At 45.5% G+C, this 26,524-nt stretch overlaps 1 protein-coding gene across 1 annotated transcript in view; it reads right to left on the reverse strand.

Annotated features, from left to right (window-relative positions):
- Positions 1-744: 744 nt before the first annotated feature.
- LOC144119000 (scoloptoxin SSD14-like) overlaps positions 745-26,524 on the reverse strand; it is a 45,597-nt gene continuing 19,817 nt past the window's right edge. Inside the window, exons 4-13 of the mRNA XM_077651754.1 lie at positions 24,068-24,190; positions 22,937-23,034; positions 20,592-20,787; positions 17,015-17,178; positions 13,602-13,806; positions 13,234-13,312; positions 10,805-10,995; positions 9,915-10,155; positions 3,549-3,662; positions 745-958 (exon numbers count right to left, since the gene is read on the reverse strand). Coding sequence (XP_077507880.1) covers positions 812-958; positions 3,549-3,662; positions 9,915-10,155; positions 10,805-10,995; positions 13,234-13,312; positions 13,602-13,806; positions 17,015-17,178; positions 20,592-20,787; positions 22,937-23,034; positions 24,068-24,190 — 1,558 coding nt within the window. The 3' untranslated portion in view covers positions 745-811. The remainder of the gene's footprint in view (positions 959-3,548; positions 3,663-9,914; positions 10,156-10,804; positions 10,996-13,233; positions 13,313-13,601; positions 13,807-17,014; positions 17,179-20,591; positions 20,788-22,936; positions 23,035-24,067; positions 24,191-26,524) is intronic.

Below are 26,524 nucleotides of genomic sequence, written 5' to 3' on the forward strand. Positions count from 1 at the left end.
TCATCACAACACCTTTACACTGGCGTCACGTTTTGACAAAAGGGAACTAGCTCCATGCGCAGGGCTTTTCTGCAACATTCATCTGTCTTCTTCAGCTAACAGACATAAGAAACAAGAAAAGCGATCCGTCATCAACCCGCCGCGGTGTTCAGTGGTTAGGGCGCTCGACTAATGATGTGGGTTTCCCGGGTTCGAACCCGACCACGCCGGCTGCGTTTTTATGAAGGCAAAACGCTAAGGCGCCAGTGTGCTGTGCGATGTCACTGCACGTTAAACATCCCAAGGTGGTCGAAACTATTAAGGAGCCCTCCACTACAGCACCTCTTTCTTCTTTCACTCCCTCCGTTATCCCTTCCTTTACGGCGCTGTACAGGCGTCCAAGGATATATGAGACAGATACTGCGCCATTTCCTTATTATTATTATTATTATTATTATTATTATTATTATTATTATTATTATTATTATTATTATTATTATTATTATTATTATTATTATTATTATTATTATTATTATTATTATTATTATTATTATTATTATTATTATATCCGTCATCCGATTCACAACTCGGCTGGTACGACGAAGTGCTGCAGATGCGTCCACCCGGTGCCTTCTCTTCGCGACTCATGTTCCGGCAAGCTATTGCTGCGCCTATCAAAAATGAGGCACGCATCACAGAAGATTTCGAAGCTAATAAAATTAAGTACAAATACTTTTGAAACGCAAGGTTCATATATTCCCAAAACAAGCGGCGCATCAAGCTTGTTATTTTTGAATTGCGAGAGACGACGGTGCTTCCAGGACGAACCACTTCACACTCCGTCGACAGAGCCTCCTCTTCTAAAGTCGCTATTTGCGTAGAGAACGCCGTCTCGCTTGTAGATGCCGGACACGCCGCTCGGCATCACTTCCTGAACTTTTATCTTGTGGCCCTTCTTCTCCAGCATGCTTCGGTATTCCTAAAAATATGTACCAAAAAGTAAAAATGAATATCTTGGCAGCAAATGGCTCATTTTATTTTGAGGTGGTAATACTGTGGTTGTGAATCTCCCGTCATGTTGGCTCTCGGTAGCTTTGAGGCCCTGTAAAGTGCCGAGACTTGTGGGCCGTTTCAGATTCAGTTCCCTTAAATGTTACATGTAAGAGGTCACGTGCCTTAATGCTTTCATACTTATGTTGTCCAGTGAAGATTTTAAAAAGAGGTATGCTAAGTTTCCAGCACAAACAATGCGGGCCCTATGATTCTCGGATGCAACGAGTATATCAAGCTTACTGAAGAAAGCAATCATTTCTGCCTTATCTTTTAAAGTACAGTTAGTGATCAGCACGGCCGGAGTACTTTAGCTAAAAGGTGGGCAATGAATAATCAAAAGCAAACAAATAAAAAACACTTAATCGGTGAATTAATCCCAGAACTGCCTTACACATTTCGGTCAGCAACTCCATCGTGTAAAGAAACTTCCTGCGTTCATTATGCGGCTCCTTCACCGTTAAATTAGGGTTGCCACAAGCAGTCGTTGACACATTTTTCATTCCCTCCGATGGCTCAGTGGTTTCTGCGCTTGGCTACTGTACACGAGGCCGCGGGCTCAATATCGGCCGCGGTGGCCGCACCCAAACGGCGGCGAAATGCGAGACACCCACATAGCAGGTGTGTCACTTTTGGACGTGAAACCCAGGGTGCTACTTGAACCACTAATACCACTTTCCTTCACTAAATAGAGCACTTTTTTCGCCTGCGTACATATAAATGCCCCAGAAAAAGCGCCGAAAGATGCAAAGAACGCAGTTAAACTCCTGTCAGCAAATACTGTCAATTGTTAACATAGCGAAACCGGCGGCCATCGGTTCCTAAATTTGAGGGGGCGGCTGCGTTTTTATGGAGGCAAAATGCTAAGGCGGCCGTGTGCTGTGCGATGTCGGTGCATGTTAAAGATCCCCAGGTGGTCGAAATTATTCCGGAGACCTCCACTACGGCACCTCTTTCTTCCTTTCTTCTTTCACTCCTTCCTTTATCCCTTCCCTTTACGGCGCGGCTCAGGTGTCCAAAGTTATATGAGACCGATACTGCGCATTTCCTTTCCCCAGAAACCAATTATTATTATTATTATTATTATTATTATTATTATTATTATTATTATTATTATTATTATTATTATTATTATTATTATTATTATTATTATTATTATTATTATTATTATTATTATTACAAAGGCTCCGACTACACCGGCTTTTCTGCGACACGAGCTCCTTAACGCTGTCGCGTTAAAATCCCTCCTCTTCCCGGTGAGCGAAAAATCCCTCCTCCTCCTCCTCCTCCTCCTCCTCGCAATGTACGCCACTGCCACAACAGACTGCGAACGACGGCAGCGCAAGGAAAGGAACGGACGCCTGTTACACATTTCGGTGGACAGCCAAGACCGCGCCGCAAGGGAAGGAAAATAAAATTATTATTATTATTATTATTAATTGGTTTTGGGGGAAATGAAATGGCGCAGTATCCATCTCATATATCATTGGACACCTGAACCACGCCGTAAGGGAAGTGATAAGGGAGGGAGTGAAAGAAGAAAGGAAGAAGGAGGTGCCGTAGTGGAGGGCTCCGGAATAATTTCGACCACCTGGGGATCTTTAACGTGCACTGACATCGCACAGCACACGGGCGCCTTGGCGTTTTTCCTCCATAAAAACGCAGCCGCCGCGGTCGGGTTCGAACCCGGGAACTCCGGATCAGTAGTCGAGTGCCCTAACCACTGAGCCACCGCGGCGGGGCAAAAAGAAAATAAAATGAACATTGTTTTTTACGAAAGGAAGTCAGGCCTATCTCGCATATCTCTGTGGGACCCCGAACCGCACCGTAAGAAAAGAAAAATGAGGTGAAAATTGATTTTAAGGAAAGGAAGTGACGCATCTGACCTCTCTCGTTCGGGTGCAATGGGGCCGTGCGGGCATGCAGGAATCACGCGGTGGGCGCCGGCGAACAACGCAGCGCACATGCAAAAGCGCTTTCACCACGAAACTTGCGGCTTGCTGCCCGCTCATTCGGCGCGAAAGCTATGCTGGCATTACTGGCATCGGGTTTGTCGATAGCGATGTGCCGACGAACTACGACTGCAATTTGAGTTTCTCGCGTTTCTGCAAGGCGCCTGGCAGTGCTTCTACGTGGTTTGCCGCTCCGCGCGTTCGTTTCACCGTACGTAGCAAAGCGATTTGTCTAACTCCCTGGCAGTGCTGCAACACGCTGTCGCTTTTTCACACTTAAAGACAAAGCTTAAGCGTCCTCTTATTTTTCTTTATTTTTATGCACGGCAACCCGTCATGCATGCGCCTGATATGGGACTACAGTTAATGTAAACGATTCAAATAAATGAAATGGATAAAGTAGCCGAACATAAGGTCCAGAAAAAAACTACCACACAGAGGCTAGGTCAATTGCATGAATATTGAACTTTTTGCTAGTGTGAATGCCACTGAAAAATAATTACTCATTTCTAAAAATATGCAAGCCCATCCAGAGTATGCTTTCAAAATAAGCCTAGATGATACCACCTTTGGGAAACTGGTCTCTACTTCCAGTTCAGTCGGCATCAGTTGATGGTGCATCCTCGCTTGATCAATCGCTTCCTTGATAGTCTTTCCTTGCCACAGGGTACGCATGGTCACCTGCATAAGAGTGGGAAGTGTAGCCATTTGAGCGCGCATCAGGTGTAAGGTTTTTTTGGTAACAGAGTTTGGCTCCATCATATCAGCGTTAATAAACGAAAAGTATGGCAGCGTAACATGTCCTATCATTATAGTTGGAAACTGATGTGGCAAATACCGTTAGCTACGCAGTAAATGTGAGCCTAAAAAACTGGAAGGCAGTTATCTAACTTAAAAAATCTGGCGGAGAGGGAAAGAAATATGCTTGATCCAAGTGAAACAAGAGTTACGCAAGGCCAAACACAAAATTATGCAAAACACAAATCTAAAGTTTTTTTGTTTTCCTCACAAGTGCCATCGCGTACAGGGGGCCAGTACCACGCTTGTTAGGGTAAATGGCGCAGTACCTGACCACGACTACTCATCCTTCAGTCGGCTCTTTTACAGGCCTCGCCGCAAGATCATCAGACCCGCAACAGTTTTTGCAGCGTGCCGGTGAGCGACCACTGACCTGATAAAATCTAAAATCTTTCCAGAAAGAACCGGTGGAAAACAACTCTGTGCTAAAACGTTACATCTAGGGTTAACAGAAAGCCTCCTACATTATAAGTCGCGCTCTGACAAAACGCTACAAGACTCTGTGAAAGGGTTATCCTCTGTCCGCATCGATGACATGTAGGCACACCACTGCCGCGCACTGATATGAGTGTCTTGCATAGCCGTTTACGTTTGGGTGTCTGCTCTAGGACATACCCAGTCTCTTTTCTGCCCGTTAGAAACCGCCGAACCCAGGAGTATTTCGACAGTATACCAACAGCAACCCGCCGCGATGGCTCAGTGGTTAGGGCGATCGGCTACTGATCCGGAGTTCCCGGGTTCGAACCCGACCGCGGCGGCTGCGTTTTTATGGAGGAAAAACGCTAAGGCGCCCGTGTGCTGTGCGATGACGGTGCACGTTAAAAATCCCCAGGTGGTCGATATTATTCCGGAGCCCTCCCCAACGGCACCTCTTTCTTCTTTCCCTCCCTCCTTTATGCCTTCCCTTACGGCGCAGTTCAGGTGTCCAACGATATATGAGACAGATACTGCGCCATTTCCTTTCCCCCAAAACCAATTATTATTATTATTATTATTACTGACAGCAATGAGCACCTATTGACCAAACTCCCATAAATTTTGTTCCCGGTTCACGCCTAAAAATTTCATTACAAACCGTCGTAGCTTCCCTTGAGTAACGTTGTGAGATGAAAAATCGATGTCTTTACCCGATTCTTTCCATGTTGTGCCACAGCGCCCACGGACTGGAAAAACATAATCTTCAAATATTATTACACCACTGCGCGCCTGTGAACGCCGAGCTCGTTAAACACAGGACTCCTGCTTCGTTTCAGCAGCGGAGACGAATTTTTGGTTAACACACGCTATGCCTTCTACTAACCTCGAATTACGTCCTTCTTACAACCAGCTCTGTGAAACAACTGAGCATTGTATCTGAAACACAATGGACGAAAGCATACATAAAAAACAGCCTATATATACTGTCGTACGTTTATCGTATAATGGGCCTCCTAACCTAAAGCCTTAAGCCATGCCTAGGCACGAGTGGTGCCCACCCTATCCAGTGGCTGACCGTTCAAGAGTTTCTTCTCGAAGTTGTTTCTTCATTCGCCGAAGAGTTAACCATTCTTAACCTCCACGTAGCAGGAAAAGTACCCGAAATGCTGAATACGACCGGCACCAAAATCTGCTTCCATGTGCGGGAGCCCTATTCCGGAGCCCTCCAATACGGCACCTCTTCCTTCCTTTCTGCTTTCACTCCCTCCTTTATCCCTTCCCTTACGGCGCGGTTCAGGTGTCCAACGATATATGAGACAGATACTGCGCTATTTCCTTTCCCCAAAAAACCAATTATTATTATTATTATGTGCGGGACAGCTTCAAGTGACAAGCGAAAAGGCCGTCGAATTGATGTTTTGCGTTCCATGTCTTGAGAACAAACAGCCCAATAATTCTACAGTGTCTTCAAAACCTTCCGCTATTTCTCCCAGTTCGAAAGCGATGCATTAAAAACTCACCCGGCTATCCGTCCTACCGACCAAGCATCAGAACATGTACGCCCTTCGAACCACGCCTGAAATATACAGCGATCGTCTTTGCCGTGCTCTCATTTACGTGGGCCGTACAGGTCAGTGCCTAAGTGATTGCCAGCATACTGCCTACTGATCTTAAAATTTGATGCGCTACTCTTGTTAAATACTGAAAGCACTGCGATCACAACTGCGAGTTTAACTCTCCAGAGTCCAAACAGTGAAACAAGTCCTCAATTTCCAGAGGCAGGCCTCGTCACTGCTTCGTACATTGTGCAACTGTGAAAGAGTTCTAGGTCTATCAAAAAAACATAGTAGCCCATAATAATAGGGAGCAGACAGCGATACTTTCTGAAAGTTTAAAGCGAAACGACTATGCATATAAACACGCATTGACAATAAATCATGACCCAATTAATAATTTTTCTATCACCTTCAAACACTGCAGTACCACTGTTGCAATCTTAGACGCGTTGGGAGGATGTAAGATTCTAGAGTGAGTCCAAGCACGCCTTCTACATTTCCTGACGCTTAAACTTGCAGTAGAAATGTATTTTAAACAGCTTTAGGTGCAGTGCACCAAGAAATTTGTTTTGCAAAAATAGACAAGATTATTGGCTTTTGCGGGGTGCAAAACGTGCATGAAATTTTGTCAATTACAGTGTACAGTGCCAAAGTGACAGATTTAAAAAAAAACAAATCCCGAGAGCAACCATGGAAGCTTCCGACGTTGGGAACAGCGGTTACATCTCTACCGTGACTGTGCCCTCGGTCTCCCAGATGCGGCGGCGATCTTTACTAGGGGCATGTGACTGAATGAAACGTTTGTATGCACGCTTCCGACAGGCGTACTGACGTGCTATGCGCTATGGCGAAACCTTTTTATTCATGACGATAGAAACGAGGTACACAAAGGCGCGGTCACTTCTTTCTGTCGTTCTCTCTTCGCACTGTTCCACTCTTTTCGTCATGCACCAACCAGCCCAAGCCAACACTTTATAGCAGTTTTTTTAAACGTTTATGTCGAACTGTACACGTTTCACTTCCAATGCAAATAGGTTAGTCTATATTTTACACCCAGATCTATGCGTACCTTTGACCGAAAATATATGTTGCAGTACTTTTGTGGGCGCTTATAATGTTAAAGTAATTATGAGCCCCCCTTTCTAGACAACCCCATATGAGAAACCACCTCAGTGTGTTTACACCACGTACATGAGAGAAAAAAGCAACAGAAAATGCACCTCTAAGACTAGTTAAAATGCACTTTCATTGGTACCGTGGCCAGGTATTAATAACTAGTACAAATAAAACAATCTACGAGGGCTACAGGGCTATATGTACTAAGACTGGCTAAAAACTGCCTTTATGAGTCCTGATATTTTGCGCCTCAGACAGTTCAACAGACTGCGACTACTCTTCGCGTCGCGTCCGAATCTGTTGGTTTTCCCATCAAAAGTTGAGGATGCCACTGACTCCACACACTTTCCGTGGGTTTTCGTTTCACGCCTCGAAGAAAGCAGCCTTTTTCTCAATTTGTGATCGCTGCAGGCAGCTACCACAGCTGTCATAGTTATTCAACGGCAAGCGAAACGCTTGGTTGATAATTAGAAGTGACAACACGCACGCAAGCAGTACCCTCGTCAAACTTCATCTAATGAGAACAGATTCTGCCCATGTGCTTTGTGTTCTTTTTTGTTTGTGCCAATTTGATACAATAAGGCACTGATGTCGGCGAGCGCATTTATGTAAATTTATTCCATCCGAAAGACAAGAGTTCAGTCTATATTCCTGTGTTTGAGCAGCTTCGACCACTTTACCGAGGAAAATCTAGGACGTACTCACACTAACTCACAGCTTCTCGCAAGCTGTTTCTCCTTCGTCACGCAGCTCCAAATGCTCTTAATACATTAAAAACTAGCTCGTACCTACGACTGCGCTTCGCAAGAGAACTTCCTCAGTCTTGACATATATTACTGACATGGTCAGGATGCAGTCACCGAATCAGAGGTTGGTGAGGTAAGTATTCACCGTTAGTCGTTGCACCGAATGATTCCACATATAATGCTCTCAACGATTTTCCCGGCACGCAGTGAATACCAACGTAGCGAGTGTATCTCCTCGTGTGGCACCCCTTTCTACTAGGTGTTTTCTCACCATGCTTTCAGATGTCTACTTTCGCTAACCAGTATTTGAAAATGTTTCAAAGAATTAACGGAAGTCTCCTCGAGACTTTCGTTGCTGAATTCATTGCTCGAGTCCGTTTCAACCTCTTCTTGTGAGCTGTTATATTATTAACTTGCGTTTTTTCCCCCACACACTCTGCTCTCTTCCTAGTTTTGAAAGTCAACTTTATTATTTTTACTTCCAATCATCCCTGTGCTGCCCTCTGTTAGATTACAAGCCTTCTCATTAGCCGTCATGTTTCTGCATGACATCTGAGTGCTGGCAAAAAAGATACAACTAATTTATACTTTCCTGTGGAGGTGTACTGGTAAGAGGCTATTCGTGATAGGAAAGCACCTGCGCGCCCACAGTGCAATCCTCCCTATTCTCATTCTCCGAGTTATTTTGCTCTGATGGTCTGGATCTGTGGTATTCCTTGCCAAAAATATTTATTCCTATACGGTTTCTAATCTCTGGCTGCCTAATATAGACCGCTATTTCCTTGTCAAACTGTTCAAAATTACTTAAGTTGCTTTGATCATTATTTGTATTCATATTAGTCTCTTTCTAGGTCGTGGATTTTGTTTCATTTAATCATAAAATGCATGTCACAGAATAATTACGACAAGAGGTCCCGAACTAAAGGATAGCAATGGAACGTCTTGTGATCAAGTTAAAACAAGTTAAGGCGTGAGCACAGCACAAAAAGGGCACCAAAGAAAAATTACCGAACAGCTGTATAAACAAAACAAGAATAGATCTGCATTAGCGCTAATGAGGCAATAAGCGCAAGTTTCCTACACCGCACAGAAACTATTCTCTAAACAAAATAACAACAATCTATAAAGCCCACCAAATGATAGCAGCAAATAAACTCCGGCACGGCAAATATTTATGCAGTCAATAATACTTGTCAAAACAAAGAGACGCCGACCAGTAAAACGAAAAAATTGTATTGACGTTTCGGCGCCCAGAACGGGGGCCTTGTTCAGGCCCAGAACGGGGGCCTTGTGAACAAGGCCCCCGTTCTGGGCGCCGAAACGTCAATACAATTTTTTCGTTTTACTGGTCGGCGTCTCTTTGTTTTGAAATGTATCCCCCCGGCCAGACGGGATTCCGTCACACTCTCGACTTCATCAATAATACTTGACTTTGACAATAATAAATTTGGCAGACTACCTCAGTGAGATCACTGTTAAGTGCCGTTTTAGAAACCAATAGAGTTCTTAACACCACTGAAGTCCAAGGTCACCCACATTCTGCCCCATATAATTTGCATACTCTTGTAGGTCAAGGACAAAGAGCCAAACAATAATTTAAATGTTTAGGCCTTTGTAATCGTGCTTCTCACGTACATATTTTGTAAGCAATTTTTTCTAGCTCTCTGTATATAGTGTATTTTGTATGGAAGGAAACTACCTTTCTAAGGATGTTATGTGAGCGACCTGCAGAAGCTATGTTGTAACTTGATCGTCTCTTCTATCGCTTCCTTCCTTGCCACTGCTTAAAAGCTGTTCCATTTTCCTTTGCTTAAATTCAGAATTTACATACGCTCGTTCGTTTCACTACTGCACAGTTACCCTTCGTTTATTGATCGATTTCGATCATTCTATTACACTTCACAACAAACTTAGAGCGAAGCGACAGGTGGTCCTCCAAAGACACCCTCCAACCATTGGAGTCAATCTATAGTCACTGGTACCGCGATAAACCGCCTTCCACCTGCTTGCCACTGTGACACGCGCGTGGCCCTTGACGATGACGTTACGGCAATTTGTCGATTCCATGGGGGAAGAGCCTCCTTTGAGGAGCACCTTGTTTACTTCACGAATAGTAACTGACTAGAATTATATTTTCTCTCGGGGCGCCCCTAGTTTCATTCCTTGGCTTCAAGTTCAAACATTGCTTTGTCTACCGGACGAAACTGTCATACACCTGCCGAAGTTAATAATCCCCCAATTTTTGACTACAAGTTGCCTGCATTTACTGAAAATCAAATAAAGATAATAACTGTACTCACCAGGCCAACGCCGGTGGTAATGTGGGATCCTCCAGATCCGCCGACACACATCTCTGGGTTGCCGTCCTTGTCCAGAACAATAGTGGGCGCCATGGAAGACTGAGGAATTTTGTTTGGCTTGATGAAGTTGACGGGCGAAGGGCTGAATCCATAGACGTTCACTCGCCCGGGCGTGGAGAAGTCGTCCATCTCGTCGTTCAGCGGAAACCCAGTACCTTCGGGTATCACGTGACTCCCGAAACTGCACGAAAAAGAGAAGCCAAGCTTGGAAAACTTGTAGCGGCGCGGCACCCTCAAGAAACCTAAAATAAACACTGAGATTAATTAGACAAGCATGCTGCCGACAGACACGGAAACAATAAAAATGCAGATCACGAGGACAATTGCTGCTTAAGAGCAGACTGCTTGATGTAAAATTACTGCACTTCTTGACCTCTCCTCGGTCAGAAAAAGCGCCAATCAAAGACTTTGTGAACCCGGCCAAGTCACCTCTAAGCGCACAAATTCCTTTGCCCACGTATAGAAAATGGACGCAAACAGCACTTTCCGGGAACCGACAACACTATTCATGGTCAAAGTAACACTTGCCTATATGTTATTCCCAATATATTACCCCCATGGAAAACGTGCATTCTCCGACCGGCAGGTCAAAGCTAAACTATTCTGTTCGATTTGAGGCGCCGCCGCTCTGAATCCAGGAAAAAGCACTCTGGTCTTGCAGTATCGCTCAAGAAGCAGTATGACACACCTCTAACATTCCTTCCGCTCTTGGCCACTACGCGGACCGGCCGGCATCAACTTCCCGTCAGACCAAACACAGGCCACTACTCATTCAAAATATTATCGGAATTAGGTATTATTCGAGGAGTGCTAAGCGGCACCGCGCTCACTGGTAGTTGATGGTGCTCGTTATGGCCACGACATTGCCTTCTGCGTCCCAGTAGCACGAGTGTGACGTGCCGCCTTGCGCTTTTTTGGTGTCGACAAAACCGTAATAGCTCAGGTCATCGTGAGTCTGCGAGTCGGTGATCTTGCTTCCGGCTGTCTTAGCCGCCTCCTCTGAAACAAGCTCCCGGGCCACCTGCGATGACCGTAAGTTCAGATTGCACATGAAATTGCGATTAAACACGTCAAGGAGAGATGCGAATTTACACAGCGCGTTGACGCGACAAGCGAACGCAACAGAACACTTTTTTAGAGCGAAAGCTGTATTAATACATGTTGTCCAATGTCATCTTGATACGTGTTAGACCTTGAGGTCCCAGAGCGCAGGCAAACCACGTGACCTGCCAAGCAGAGGTGCACCCGCGCGCTCGCCGGCTCCGCTGCTGTGATACCACGTGATTAGGAGAGGGCAGGCAAGGACAGGCGCATCTGCCGTTGTGACAAACGTGACTAGGAGAGGATGCAACAGCTGTTAATTCGGGCGTTTCTCTTCCGGTTCGTCATGGATGATGCGCGTGCTGGAGAGTGTGTGTCAACTCTTCGGCGTCGCCTTCAAGTCGCGCCCGATCATCTAGTCGATATAGCTCGCAGAGAAGGTGTACTGCAGAGGACGCGAGCTAAACGAGCCGCTGAAAACGAGGAGCAACGAGAAGCTAGACTTGCGAAGCAGCCAAACAAACCTTTTTTCTCACTATAACTAGGTTTAGAAGAGTTAAACCTCCCCAAAATTTTTGCACTCATCCAACACTTCCTTACTGTATTTAACAGAAATAGACGCAGAAAGATAATATTCAACGAAGTGTTGCGGGCGCTAAGTTTTATATTAAGTTTTATACTTTTAGATGTTTTAGAAGACTTGTATTGTTCACCCAAGTGTGAAAGTGTGAGCATGAGGAATTATTGTCGAAAAGCGCTACGCCCAGGTTTAAAGTAAATTCTTCTCAGACAGATTTGTACACATTTCACGAGCCTTCCTAAGTACATCTGATGCCAGCCACAAGTTCTTCGTATAACCGCTGCACACCTGTTTTACTACAGGTAACAAATATAGACAGGCGTAGCTCATCAGCATGTAAACATTTCAAAAAGCGAAGCTAGCAAGAAAAATACTGAAAGTGTCTTCACAAACCCAAGCCTGACAATAGGTCTGATAAAACTGCATATGCTTCAAGGCTCAAAATAACTCTTCGAGCCTCTGAAGCCTGTCTAGCCGCTGTATGATCGGCAGCGACCAATTGTGTTTCTTTAAAAAGCGGCACTAAACGAACAGGACAACATAAGGGCTCTTCATGTATACTCAATTCCACTACTTTCAGCACAGCGGGAGCTTTATGAGCCAGGCAGCGGCTTCAAGTCTTCAGAACATGAAACCCGTGAAAGCTTTTCGCCGTGCTCCTCGTTTTCACTTCACGGTAGGAGGTACCTATTCCTTCTTTAGTGCCATAACTTAAGCGTTGAACTACCTTCTAGTTTTTTTTAAGTATCCGAAAACACAGTGGGCTGCGTGAACTGGGCGTTAGCCATCTACAACCCGGCCCTACCAGAATATGCGTCAGATTCATCTCATTCAAGGTAACTAAATGTCACCTGTATGTGCGCACCGATGTTTCATTCGGGGGAATTTTTCCTTTCAGGAAATTTAAGGCGTCAAATATAAAAAAAAAAATTTCCGAAGTCCCAGGGAATCTTAAGAACTTAAATTGTGCCCCTTTTTTTAAATTTACGAAGTCTACCACCTGCAGGAGGTAAAAGGGCCTGAAACAAAAAATCCTGAGTCTACATGAGGCAATATGGGTCACAGCATGCAACATCACTGTACTTACAGCGGCATTCAGTGATAAAGACAACGTGCCAATCTTACCGCACAAAGGCTTTGAAGGAACCGGATAAATGATTTTTTTTTCAGTGCGAAAGCACTACTTAACACGGTCAAGATCCACCAAGCATCTTGTGGTTTGTATGACCTTGTGGTTGACATTCGCCATCTTGCAAAAATAATTATTGACGCGACTGTGTATCGAAGCCGCAACGCAGCGAACCTATAAGCTTCGCTGGCCACGGCACAAGAGCACTGTGCTATCGCCGCAGCCCATCACGCCTCGTGTTAAATTAAAAACGCACTCGCGCTGCTCATTGCACTTCGTCGTCTACATCACCTTCCATCTGTGCGCAAAAGCTTTGGCACGTCCTACTGGGCTTAAAAACTTTAAAACACTACCTTTTTTTGTACCCCAGAGGGTTCACCTACGTGAAGAATTTGTTTGCATAGGAAATTCGAAGCGAGAGGCAACAAAATTCTTCAGAAATTTCGTGTCTTCAACTTTTCGCAATCGCAGTGGAGCAAAATGGCCAAACAGTGACCCTTAATGCTAACCTTTGCTACGCTGCCTTCGAGCTGCTGGTCTCCAAGGAGCGCCCGCTTGGCGTAAGCGAACTTGAGAGCTTCAACAAACCTGCGACCAACAAAACAGCATTCTAATCAGTTGTAGTCAAGTTATGCATCGAGAAGCCGCGCTGCCCTTCGCAACACAATCTTGGAAACGCCTGTTCCCGTAAACCATCAAGCCTAATTAACTCCCCCTCGAGTAACTAGAACTTCGAAAACCAGCAGCCATTTTATGAATGTGTACCCTCTCCGTATTAAGTGATTTTTCATGGTTTAAATAGTAGCCAGTATAAAATAAAATACTGGCACTGTATTTCAGCCTACGCGGTCTTACACGAGACGAGCAGCCAACCGACCTGTGGTAGGTCAGGGGACTGTCCTCAAGTTGGTCCCGAGCCCCCTCTCTCAGCAAGTCCACGATGCCCAGTATGTAGGCGAGGACGGCGCCGCTAGCTGGTGGAGGGACTGAGTACATCGTCCGGCCGTCCCGGAACTTTCTGACAACCGGATCAGCCCAGCGCACTTTATACTTTTGAAGGTCTTCTTTCGTTATAATTCCGCCTGGAAAAAATAAAAAGTTAATTCAGGTCTTTGTTTTCATTCTGACATCCATTCCTGTGACAAACAACAAAACGCTTTCCCAGATATCACAAGCGCTGGCGCCACAGGGGCAGACCATCCGTCATGTGAACCGTAAGTAAGAATTTTCCTTTTCGATATATCTTGGAACTCTTCGCGCTTTTTTTAACGCGCTAAGACGTCCCGCAACCTTGTGTGTCCGCGTTTTCTCACAGGCGGTTCCACTTAGGAAAGACGCCATCGCGTCTCTGGCCGTTGCCTCAACAAATCAGAGGTCCGCGCTGCGACTGAAAAACTTAACGTCCATTTTGCACGCTGCATACAGCAGACGCGAAACGATGGATATAGTAGACAAAAGAGCACTTGCTAAATATAAAACAGGACAAAGCCGAAATTGATAGCTATCCAACAAGGCCTGTCTATCCTTTTTTTCTGAGGGCGGCGAAGGCGAAGCGCCCATTTCAAAAGAAAGTTGTTGCTTGAAGCCGGAAGGTCACAAATTTCACTTGCTATTCTCTACATTTACGATAAAATCATAATTGGAAGACAAACTTTAATTTTAGTGGCAACACGGCATATCTGGTTTTTCTCTTGTTCAAGGGAATGCCCGCTAAATAATACATACGTGCGCATATTCCATTTTCATAGACCGTTTATCCGAGAGAGAACCTTACAGAGAAATCACAAGATCATAAATGAAAACGTTTGAGGTCACTTCGGTAACCCACACTAGAGGAATGCAAAAGCACTGACGCCTCCCCGTTTTGTCTTTGCCCCTCTTTGCCTCTCTTTGCTTCACTTGTCCCTTTTCCTCACATTTACTCGATTAAGCACTGGTGTATATTCATCTAATTTCCCAATTACCACAATAGTTTGACTTACTTACTTTTGAGTTTTCAAACATGGCACCACGCGTTTGCTCCGCCCACACTTCTGGTTTTTCGAATTTAGCGACACACTTTGCCCTGACTCCGCCCCCTTTTTGGACATTTTTGGCTCTAATAATTACTTCATCACTCTATCAACACTTTTTTTGTGCAGCATCCTCACATCCTGTTCTTTCGATTACCACAATTCATTTGGCGCTACCACGTCTAAGTTCCTCACAACTGCTGCAGACACGTATTGCCGACACAACCTGTCGACATAGTCTAGTAAAGCTTTCGCCTTAATAATTCTCGTGAATTTTTTTACGCGCAACTTCGTCCAAAGAAGATTGCAGCGGGGATCATTGGCGGTATTCTGGCATGTTTCTATTCCTCGTTTTGCCACACAACTTTCTTCTCCATTTACTGATCTTAAATCTGAACTTTGTTATTCAAAAAAGATGAAAAAAGTAGCTAAGACAGCTGGCAGGAAATATTAATTTACAGTATTTTCAGAAAAGGTTTCAAAGGTCTTCGATTTACTGACTGTGTATCATTTTCCCACCAGCGCGCTGTACTAATGTCCTCACAGTTTGAATTTAGGATGCTTCTGCCAAGGTGTGCTCTACTAAGCGAATGAGATGATTTGGTTTTATGCGGTTTAACGTCCCAAAGCGACCCATGCTTTGAGGGATGCGCCAGGGGAGGGCTCCAAATAATTTCGACCACCTGGGTTTCTCCAACATGCACTAATACCGCCCATTACACGAGTCTCTTGCATTTCGCCTCCGCCGAAATGTGGCAGCTGACGCTGGGATCGATCAAGCCCGCGCCTTTCGGATGAGTAGCTGAGCGCAATATTCACTGAGTCACCGCGGTGGAACAGTAAAAAACAAATTACATCACAGAACTCTGGCAGAATAAATTCGTCTATGGAATGTTAGCCGATTCTACTGGAGTCGTCACTGATTATTTCAAAGAAGCTGCAAGAGCTAGAATTAAATGGCGTACGTCGCTATACGCTTGATATAATGAAGTAGTATTCTGATAATCTTAAACACTATGCTACCATGAAATTAGATGCTGCTTTTATCTCGTGTAATGCAGCAAGACGGGAGGGGCTGGTCTGGCAGGGTTCGTTTGACGTCGTGACTGCGTTGGCAAGGTCTGCTACAGAGTTCCAGCATGGGGATGAATTCGCACGTCCCCCATATGCAACGGAGACAAGCAGCTCTGGATTAAGATCAGATGGCCGAGTCAAGTCAGCGATCAAGGCGGTGGCGGCGCGACTGCGTGTTAGATCAAGCGGCCATCCAGCTGGCAGCTCTCGCGGGGTGGTCAAAAACATACTCCTCCTGTTCTGCTGATGCCTGCCCTGGCCCCTCTTGGCTTCGTGCATTACACTGAGAACATCTATTCGTGTCCACAGGGCAATATTTCGGGATCTTGTCCTTTAACATTTTGTGACTAATGTTATACGAATAGTTCAACAATGACGACCACCCTGTAGTTCCGTCCCTCAGAGCACCCGACGCCCAGCGCGATGGAAAAGAACAGCGCTGGAAATTCGGTTGAGACTTATGTATGGGCAGTCTCGGGGCGCTTACAGTAAATACGTTCTTTGCGTGTGCCAGAGTGAGATCTCTGCGTTGATGCAATTTGTTGCGTGTGAACGAGTATTCCCAGCGTTCTCCCTTCCTGTGTCTTGCGGCGAGGGTGTCAAAAGCTTTAAGCTTTCATTAATGCCAGTTTGCTTGTGTAAGCTCGTCAGCCTTGGAAACCATTTCTAAAAGCACGTAAAAGCACTCGCGCAACAACGTAGTTGAGACCAGTGACCAGTAGGAAACAATGCTTCAGGAACCATCAGCACGATGGGAGTTAACTGTTGGTCTGCACTCTCGTGATTTCCACACTTTTCAGTTCTTGCAGAACGTATAAAATTTTGATTCCTGTGAAAGCTTCTGCAGTGCCCTGCGGGCAGCGCGCATTCAATAGTAACCAGCCAAAGGCGCTACAATCTAACGGCGAACTGATTTGTGCTTTTAGATTTTCGCAGCCAGAAACAACTTTCTTCTTTATGTGCTTCATAGCACATTGATGCAGACACACTACCGTTCCACATTCATTGATTTCATTAATTAGGGCATAAAATCCTTGCACTGTTCATCGCATAGCTCGTCTGGTACATTTTTCCCATGCCAACGGCCAGCTCAGATCCGAGTCATCGTGCCGTCGCTGTGGAATAAGTAGAAAAACAAATTGCCCACTTTTTACAACAGCGTAAAGAATGACCCAAACAAAATGTGAGCAGTTTAGGGGCTTACGTGATTTGTTGACGGCGTCTACAATCTTCTCTGCGATATCACCGATGTAAAACTGACCAACACCGTGAGCCTTCAGCAGTCTAAAAGTTGCTGCAAGGTCTTTGTTAACCAACCGGTCACCTAGACCGAGAGGATCTCTCGGTTCTCTCCTGAAAAACAATTTCCTGCGCAGCAACAAATACAAAATGCAGCAGACGACATACAGTGGCGTATTGCCAGTGGTTCAAACACTGTCCCACACTTGGTATCAACTTGGCCCGGCTGGTGAAAAAACAAGGTATTTCTCTCCGATCTCTAAGACCACCTAATTTTAGCGGTATACTATAGGTGTTTAACATTCGTAAGCATCACGAGTTTCTTATTATTGCGAAACAATAGATGACAAGAACCTGGCGTCGCTTAAAAAGTGGCGGAGTTACAGAACGTACAATTCGTCGAAACCGTGTGATGTTATCAAAGGCGGCGAAAAAATACGAAATGTGAACCAGTAAAAGTCAGTACTAGTGCTTACAACTGCACTAACCTCAAATGAATAAAATAAAATTTTGAATAAAATTAAAATAGAACTGGAATAGAACTGAAAAAGAATTACAATCCTCTCTCATTAGACGCACGTATGTTCCCTGAGTGCCCCGGTAATTTTTGGGTTCTCATTTATGATGCGATATATATTCATGAAAAGCTATGAAGAAAAACAAAAAACAGTAAGTCCTCCGAAAAGCTTCTCACTGGATACGAAGTATACAATAGCTCAATCATGCAAAAATTACTCGCCGTATGTGACTATTCAAAATTCTCCTTTTAGACTAAGCGACTGTGTGCTGTGACAACGACTATACTTTGTTTATTTACCGTGGTCCTCTTCTACCGTTCCAGACAGGAATACAGGCCACCTCAGATAATAACAACACGTCTAACCTTTTTGTAATTCTGCAAACCAACGCAGAACCTTCCATATTGCAGGCTTTCTAATCGCAAGCATCAAACCGCGTTGTGGGCGGAGGACACGTGATCCACTTAATCTGCGGAAAACGCAGCGTGAGCGTCACCTCTATGGTGCCCGTAACGACGTATGAGTAGACACCACCGGCACTGGGACAGGCTAGCCGAAGACAAGTTCAGTAACACATGTTTCGCGTATAAACAAAACTAATTCAGAATAACGACAGTAAGCAAGGACCCTAGGAGGCCCGCCTTAAGCTTGCTCTTTCATTGGCCAATCTGCTTCTTGCACTGTTAGCTACTTTAAGAAGATGAGCATAAATTATTTTAACACCTGTATAGTGCTATATGGAAGATACATCTGGCATTTACTCGCAGAGACAACCGCGTGAAGTGATACGGCGATTGAGCGAGATAGAGGGGTACTATCTCTTGAAGCCAACGTAACTAAAAAAACAATTATTTACAGTCAGTTCCCCCGCCGCGGTGGCTAGGTTGTTAGGGCACTCGGCTACTGATCCGGAGTTCCGGGTTCGAACCCGACCGCGGCGGCTGCGTTTTTATGGAGGCAAAACGCTGTGCGATGTCAGTGCACGTTAAAGATCCCCAGGTGGTCGAAATTATTCTGGAGCCCTCCACTACGGCACCTCTTTCTTCTTTTCTTTCACTCCCTCATTTATTCCTTCCCTTACGGCGCGGTTCAGGTGTCCAACGATATGAGACAGATACTGCCCCATTTCCTTTCCCCAAGTTATTATTATTATTATTATTATTATTATTATTATTATTATTACTATTATTATTATTATTATTATTATTATTATTATTATTAAATCAATAAAGATTGATTGATTGATTGATTGATTGATTGATTGATTGATTGATTGATTGATTGATTGATTGATTGATTATTATTATTACGGTCAGTTCACCATCAAAAGCCTACCGTACCCAGCCACGCAAGCAAACTCAGCTTGTTCCATGTGGTCATAATGTTAAGTTTATGAAACGAAGATAGCGAAGAACGTGTATTGGCGAAAACGTTTTCAAATTTTTTCTCCACTAGTACCTTCTGTTGCCTGCTGAATTTGGCGCCGCTCTTGGACAGCGGATTAACTGCATTTAAAACCTTGCACTGCGGTTTTATTCCTAGATGCAAAGTCTGGACGCAGGCTTCTCCACGAAGATTTTAAAGCGACAGCTTTACTAGCCTAGCGGCAACGATCGCGCCGTGTCTGCCCATATGACCCTCAACAGGAAGATCGGAGCTGCGTAAGTAACCACGTGACGTAGCACGTGACTCGCAGCAGCTGCAGTCACGCGCTCCGCCGTCGTCGCGGCGGCTGCGCGCTGTCTATCCACCGTCTGGCTATGGACGAAGCAAGTCAGCCGTAGCCGACGTCCTCGAGAGTGATTTTCGCAGACTTCGGGCCGAGCCTGATCATCCGGTCGACATTGCCAACCGTGCGAAGGATTTAGCAATCGATAGGGAGCGCAAAACGCGCTAAACGACATGTCGAAACCGATGAAGAATGGGAGCTTCGACAGCAAAGGAAAGGCACATAACTGGCCCTCTGAGATAGCGGACACCTCAATCGCCCTTTAAGCCACGTGGCAGTAGACAGATGTGCGCTGCATGCGTGGAAATTGACAACGTTGTGGGAAAAACGCGCCACTGAAGCTACAGGTCGTCGGGGTTCATTATGTTCATTGACGTTGGCGTTGACAACGCTCTAGACTTCGATGGTTTTGAGAAAAGGAAGCATAACTGGCTCCCTGGTTCAATAAACGCCTCAATCGCACTGCGAGGGACGTGGGGTGGTGAAAGAGAGATGTGGGTTGCATGTGTTAGCGCTGGCAACGTTGTGGTATACACTAGGCTCTGCAGCAATAGGGCGCAGCGTTCATTGGGTGACCAACCTCTCGCTGTCAACCATTAATTAAGTTCCACCTTGGCAAGGTGGGCGCGCTGCCTATCCAGTGTGCTCCAAGCCGCGTCTGGTTACCCGATACACCGAAGCTTTCGCTCTCTAACCAGATTCAATAGTAGTTAAATCGCAACTAATTTTTTATATCTTAATATATCTTTAGCCTGTTTAAAGGCATCAAATATTTGCTAAATTTAACACCTAGCAGCCTTCTAAAAAGGACTAATAATTCAAACTAAAACCTACGCTGCATATCATTGGCAAAACATACTGCTCCGTGGCGCTGTAACCATCACAGTCTTCATGCACTTGGACAAAAACTGGCTCACAGATTTATGAACACCAATCGCATGTGCTTGGCTTTTCTGCACTTTTCGCTTTTATGCAACACCGCAACGCGAAATCCAAGTCGCTGAACATCAAGACAGACTATAAAAACGAAGCGCTCCCGCCAGGTGTCGTCTTTCCCTACTTTGCAGTTACTCTAAAGAGTCATAAAAACTGTTCTGCCGAGTGCCCAAGCCGTTTACAGTGAATTTAAGTATGCCTTTATATTCGCGATCACTACGGTATGGGAAAAAGCAAATGGCCATTGAATGGCTGCGCAATGAACAAGAAATGCGACAGCGTAGCCACATAAAGGCTGGCGGGAATATGCGCGTCGGCAGTGTACAAAAAATAAGCTTGATAAAATGAAAGGGGCTCACTTCATCGCTTCGCTTTTGTTGAGGTGCTCCGCCTGATCACGAAGCGCAGCGTCAAGGGAAGCCTCGATGACGTAGCCATTCTCAGAGGCATTAATTGCGTAATCAAAGTGGTCTGTAAATTTTTTCTTCGATCCGAATTGTGTCACGAGCGCTTCGTACCCGCGAAGCTCTCCCGGCACAGCCACAGAGAGCCCCCCTGCAAAATGAAGATACATGTTGCTGAGTTGCTTATGCGTTTTGTAAGCAGGGAAGATGCGCATTTTTTTTTGTCCATGAGTGTCACATAATTGTAGAATAATACAGTCAAGGGACACGCGCTGTGGCCGAGTGGTTAGGGAGCTCGGCTACTGATCCGGAGTTCCTAGGTGCGAACCCGACCGCGGCGGCTGCGTTTCGATGGAGGCGAAACGCTATGGCGCCTGTGTGCTGTGCGATCTCGGTGCACGTTGAAGATCCCCAGGTGGCCCAAATTATTCCGAAGCCCTCCACTACGGCACCTCTTCTTTCCTTTATTCTTTCACTACTTCCTTTATCCCTTCCCTTACGGCGCGGTTCAGATGTCCGCCGATATGTGAGACCAGTACTGCGCCATTTCCTTTTCACAAAATCCAGTTTTCATATTTCAATACAGTCGAGGGATGTTCTATAAGGCGCGGCTTCGAAAGTGTTAGATAAAGCGAATAAGAGTCAATTTACCGCGACTCCGTTCGACCCTTGCCCGCTGTGTAGCTGGTTCGTTTCAGTCCAATCAGACCATTTTTTTTTCCATGCTTGACCTTGGATATACCAAATGCTTCGAATGTACATGTATCACACCGCTTTCTCTCTTGCTTCTTCCACTCCCTCTTTAATCTATTCCCGGTCAGCTTTTTTTTAATTTGGGTTGTTATTTCCAGCGGGAGCGAAAGAATTATGCTCCTTTCTTCCGTAATAATCAATTTGTTACAGAGATAATTGCTGAATGCTCGGCATTCCAGAGAAAACGTAACTTGTTTTAATGTGGTTTTCAGCATTAATTTTTAGTCAAATTCTGTTAGAAAGCATGTAAATAATGACTTCGCCATAAAAGAACTCTCACCATGTAATGATCGAAACATGCCTGCAATTTATTTTTTCATTATCGCTCAAAAATACTCCTTCTTGCTTCAAATGTTTCATTTGTTGCCATTTTTCCACACTAAACTAAATTGTGCCACCTTTTGTATGTGATAACTATGATATGAACATTCATAATTGCCAATTCGTCCACAAAAGCCAACTAAAGACACCGTAGTAAACAATAACAGCTTTTAATAAAAGAGTTATCAATAGTTTTTGAACAAAAGATGCGTCAAACCCGCAAAACGCTCTTGAACAAAAAAAAATTGAAGGGGACACTTCAGCTGCGCCTTCAGGTTATGACGCGTTAGGGTACTGGGTTAATTCCCATATGCGCTGCAGGTCATTCTCTACAGGCATAGATCTCTGGGAGTCTTCATACCTTTCCTGGAGCGCAGTGGTGCAGCGGTTAAGCAATACGCCAGTGCCCTCGATGGCAGATGCTCTCAGCGGTTAACCTTGTGCGGCCCAGATTGCTCTTCCGAAGCGACAAACCATTAATTTATCAGTTATTTGCCACGCTTTGTAGCTTGCTCACAATCCAGTGGGCCGGTTGTGATGACGCCGCAAAGTCACGTGATACAGCCGGCGCACCTACCTCCTAGATTGCTCTCTGAGGACCACCTGGCATAGTCATGCTCGTAATTTTTCTCTCACAACACCGACGCCGACATCGGATTTTGCTGGACATCTGGGACTTTCACTGTCGCGTTAATATGGAGCAGCAGGGTTTTCTCATTTAGCAGCCTCCTCCTAACATACGTCATGCGGCTTAAACGAGTGAGCATTTACACGCATAAAGAAATTACTTCAGATGCAAGCGGGCAGCACAATACACAGCGAAAAGCTTGACCTGTTCGCTTGAATTTGGCTGGGGTACACCAAGTGCTCACGCGAAAAGTATACTTTCGTGCTCTCGTAATTTCATAACTTTCAGAATTTTTTCATTAAGTACGCTTTCCCATGGGCTAAGTAAATTCTGAGTAAAAACAATGCGTTCGTACATGTAATAGTATATATTCGAGGCAGCTACTGGCTCTCGTGAGGGGTTCGTATTTTCGTGAAAGGCTGCAGTGTGAAGACTATTCTCACGCACAGGTGTCTACATACGTTAGCACCCAATTGCTTAGAACAATGTGTGAAAATGCATAAACATGTCCTCATTTCTTGCGCTTTAATTTATACTCCGCGATCAGGAGGCTCCCACTCTGCGCATGCTGACTTGGATTCCGAAGCGCATCACCCACCTCGAAGGGACGCTCTCCGCTTCCCGACGAACATGTCTTCTGTGGCCCGTGAGGGAGCAGTCTCACGGGCAATCAGTGTTTTCACCTCTTTCTTGCCCCTTAATGGTAAAAAAAAACAAGAAATGAGTGACTGTTACAAGGTAGGGCCGTTGAAACAAAAAAAAATGCCTCAAAACTCTGTCATATCTGCAAACAACGCAACAGGGAATAGCTAGCATGTATGCTGTAACAGTGAGCCACATTCAAAAACAAACTCGCAAGAAGGCTCTGTGCACATCATCCCGACTAACCTGCTCCGCTCATCTACAATTCACCAAATGCGTCTACCGCGCCCCTCCTAAGCGTCGCAAGCCTGACATGGCTGGCGCTGAGTATACGGTAAAGTGAACACGCAGAACCGCACTGCAGGGGCATTGCAGCCCTAAGTAATCCAGGTGCACTCGGTGCCACACCTTATGCGTGTCGAGCTATAGAATAAAGACACCATAGACATGCCGAGCTTTGTGTTATTCTCAGAGCGAATGGAAGTGAAATCATTAGAAATAAATTATCCAACAGGAGATATGTCTCTTGACAAATCAGCCCTGCCCGTGGGATATTTTGACAGCTTTGAAAGCTACAGGGTACCTAGAAGCGTCATATTGGTGCTGTCATAGAGGCAGGATTGCTGTTCTGTGCGGCCATCGACTGGAGGTACTAAGCCGAAAAGTAGTGGTGAGCGAAGCGCAGTGTACTTGGAAGATGCAAGACTACCCGTCCCAGTCCTTCCTCTACTCTTCGGACCTGCTAAGAGTGCTACCAGCGGTCGAATGGCGCGCACCTGTCTCAGCACAAGACTGGGCACGCCGCAGAGCTGTGCGACAGTAAAACGACGACTGGAGCTAGCTGTTATAGCCTTTTTTCAGTGGATAGCGCAAACGTTGACGAAACGACTTGGGACAGGGACAGAGAGACTGCGCTCGTTCTATTCGTTGTCTCTCTCTCCCTGTCCCAAGCTGTTGCGTCAAAGTTTGCGCTACCCAGTGCAAAAATGCTGTGTGACAGATTTCCTAGTACCCGCCTACTGCAGTGCGTGCACTTTAGCGTGTTGCAGATTTATTTAAAAGCCGCAAGGAAAGACTTTGTACGTACGCCAGATAGATGGTAGCCACGAAGCCGCCACCAATGCCCATGGTGTGGGGAATTGCGACGCCGTGACACAGGAGAGTTGCCACGGCTGCATCAATGGCGTTACCGCCTTTGGAGTACATGTATCTGCGGAGAGAAAGGAGGAGGCGGCAGGCGCTTTATTTGGACATAAATTAAATAGCTACATTGAGGATGTCGAGGTCCTGGTGGATCAGGGATAATTGGTCTTCCCTTCAATCCTGCTCACCGCTCCGTGTGATCTTGGCGTAAGGCATGAAGGGAGGCTGAAGAGAAATGGGACGCCGACGCACAGGTCCCGATATCACAGAGCACGATGTCAACACAATTGAGTGACTTGCCAAACATTTCAAGACAAAAGCATTTGTTTGCGGGAAACCTTTTATGAATGCAATTGTTTGATAAAATGCAATGTTTCTATATAACAATCAATATATCCGCACATTATGCTACGGCAGCCCTCCATTTTTTTTCCTTGCAATAACGTTATCGCTATCGTGAAAAGCTTTCCCCATTGGTTTTCTATGGCAATCTTATCTGTTCGATGCGACCGACGGAAACCCTTTAAACGAAAGATTTTTCTACATATATTATAAGAATCGGAATTGCCTATTTCCATAACGGTTTCAATTTTCTAATTTTCAAAATTTTTCTCCTAGATTGTTGGACCTGGCTTCTCTTTGGCGCCTAGTGCCTGCCCATATGCGCAAATCTAGTGATGCCGCATATCCGCAAGTTTTCGCACTCCCTCAAAAAGGTTAGCCGTGCGGTGAGCGGGAAGTGTAAATGTCTGCACCAAAAAAATTGTGCCATTTATGAAAGCTTACCTGCCGGTTTCGCAAGGAGGAGAATCCCTGCTTGATACAGCTTCAGAACCCAATAGACACCTCGCCTAGAAATGTGATCTACTAGATTCCGCTTTCTTGCGACAATGTGTGCATAGGAGAGTCAGGCCGATGCTTAAGCAATCGCTTATTCAGGCAAGCTGTTTTTGGCAGCTCACAGACTTTCCCACAATTGCACATCTCATTCCAAAAACTACACCGCGTTGGGCACAAATGTCAAAGGTTGGTTTATGGTTTACGGGGCTTAACGTCCCAAAGCGACTCAGGCTATGAGGGAGGCCGTTGTGAAGGGCTCCGGAAATTTCGAGCACCTGAGGTTCTTTAACGTGCACTGGCATCACACAATTTTGCCTCCATCGAAATTCGACTGCTGCAGCCGGGATCAAACACGCGTCTTTCAGGTCAGCAGCCGAGGCCTTACCACAAAGCTACCGCGGCAGCACTCATAAAAGGACTGGAGAAAGTATCGAAGCTGGAAAAATGAGGCAGATCACAATCAAAATATTGCAACCTTTCTTGAGGCTTCGCTTTGTTAACACCATTATTCAATGGTGGACACTGATTAAACATTACTTGCTCGTCTGCCGATTTCACTTCCGTACAAATGAACAGTCATACACGTATAGTGTAACTTTAAGGGGGCAGTTTTCGATGTCACTGATATTGCCATAATAAAAGTAGCCCGAGGACGCAGCCCAGTGGCACACCTGAAATAGCTTGCCCTGTCTCCAACTGCCGACCATCAATACTCACAAACTGCTCTCGGTTAATTAAAGAATCCTGCTACCAAATCAAAAATATTGGTGCAGGCCTTTGTCACCAGTAGGATTACATATGCCCTCCCTTATCTACAATTATACAGCGCCGAGAAACTCAAAATTGAAGGAGTCATCAGGCAGGCATAAAATTTAGACCTAGGTCGACCAATCAACACCTCCACAGAGAAGCTACTGCAACTGAGGCCCATAGGAGAATTCAAGAGCTCAGGCTCGCTCGAACCAGGGCGGGTAGAGTGATCCTATAAAGGCTCGGAATAAACGGGGAGAACCGCCAACTCTCGTCCATCGACAGAAAGGCAATCATGGTAAATCCATTACCGAAAAACATGCACCTCCTCCGCCACGTAGGACGACGCAAGGCCAGAGCACAAGCCCTAGTCGAGAAACTCGAGGGACGACCGGACGTAGTCTGCGTAGATGCGGCCGCTTAACACCCGAGAACGCGTACGCGACAGCCACCGTGACCGAGGAAGGCCAACTCGTAGCAAACGCGACTGCACGCACATACTCTTTAGAAGAAGCCGAAGAAGCGGCAATTGCTTTGGCTATTCAAAAGCAGCCATTGGAAATTTTGCTAAAGTCAGAACATCTCCCATCTCATTTGGATTTTTTTAAGAATTAATCGAGAGACAGGAAAGACGTGGAATTGGTTTGGGTATCGGCTAACTCGTCAAACCCGGAGGAGACAGCCCACGATAAAGCTCGCGGATACATCGGCCGAGCTGTGGATGCTAACTCGGAGGTCGGAATGACTAGATCAGGCCATAATACCTATCGCGAGATCACTCCGCATTACACGCTAGAAAGGCTAATCTTTC

This window comes from Amblyomma americanum, chromosome 2, assembly GCF_052857255.1.
Source record: "Amblyomma americanum isolate KBUSLIRL-KWMA chromosome 2, ASM5285725v1, whole genome shotgun sequence".
Taxonomy (NCBI): domain Eukaryota; kingdom Metazoa; phylum Arthropoda; class Arachnida; order Ixodida; family Ixodidae; genus Amblyomma; species Amblyomma americanum.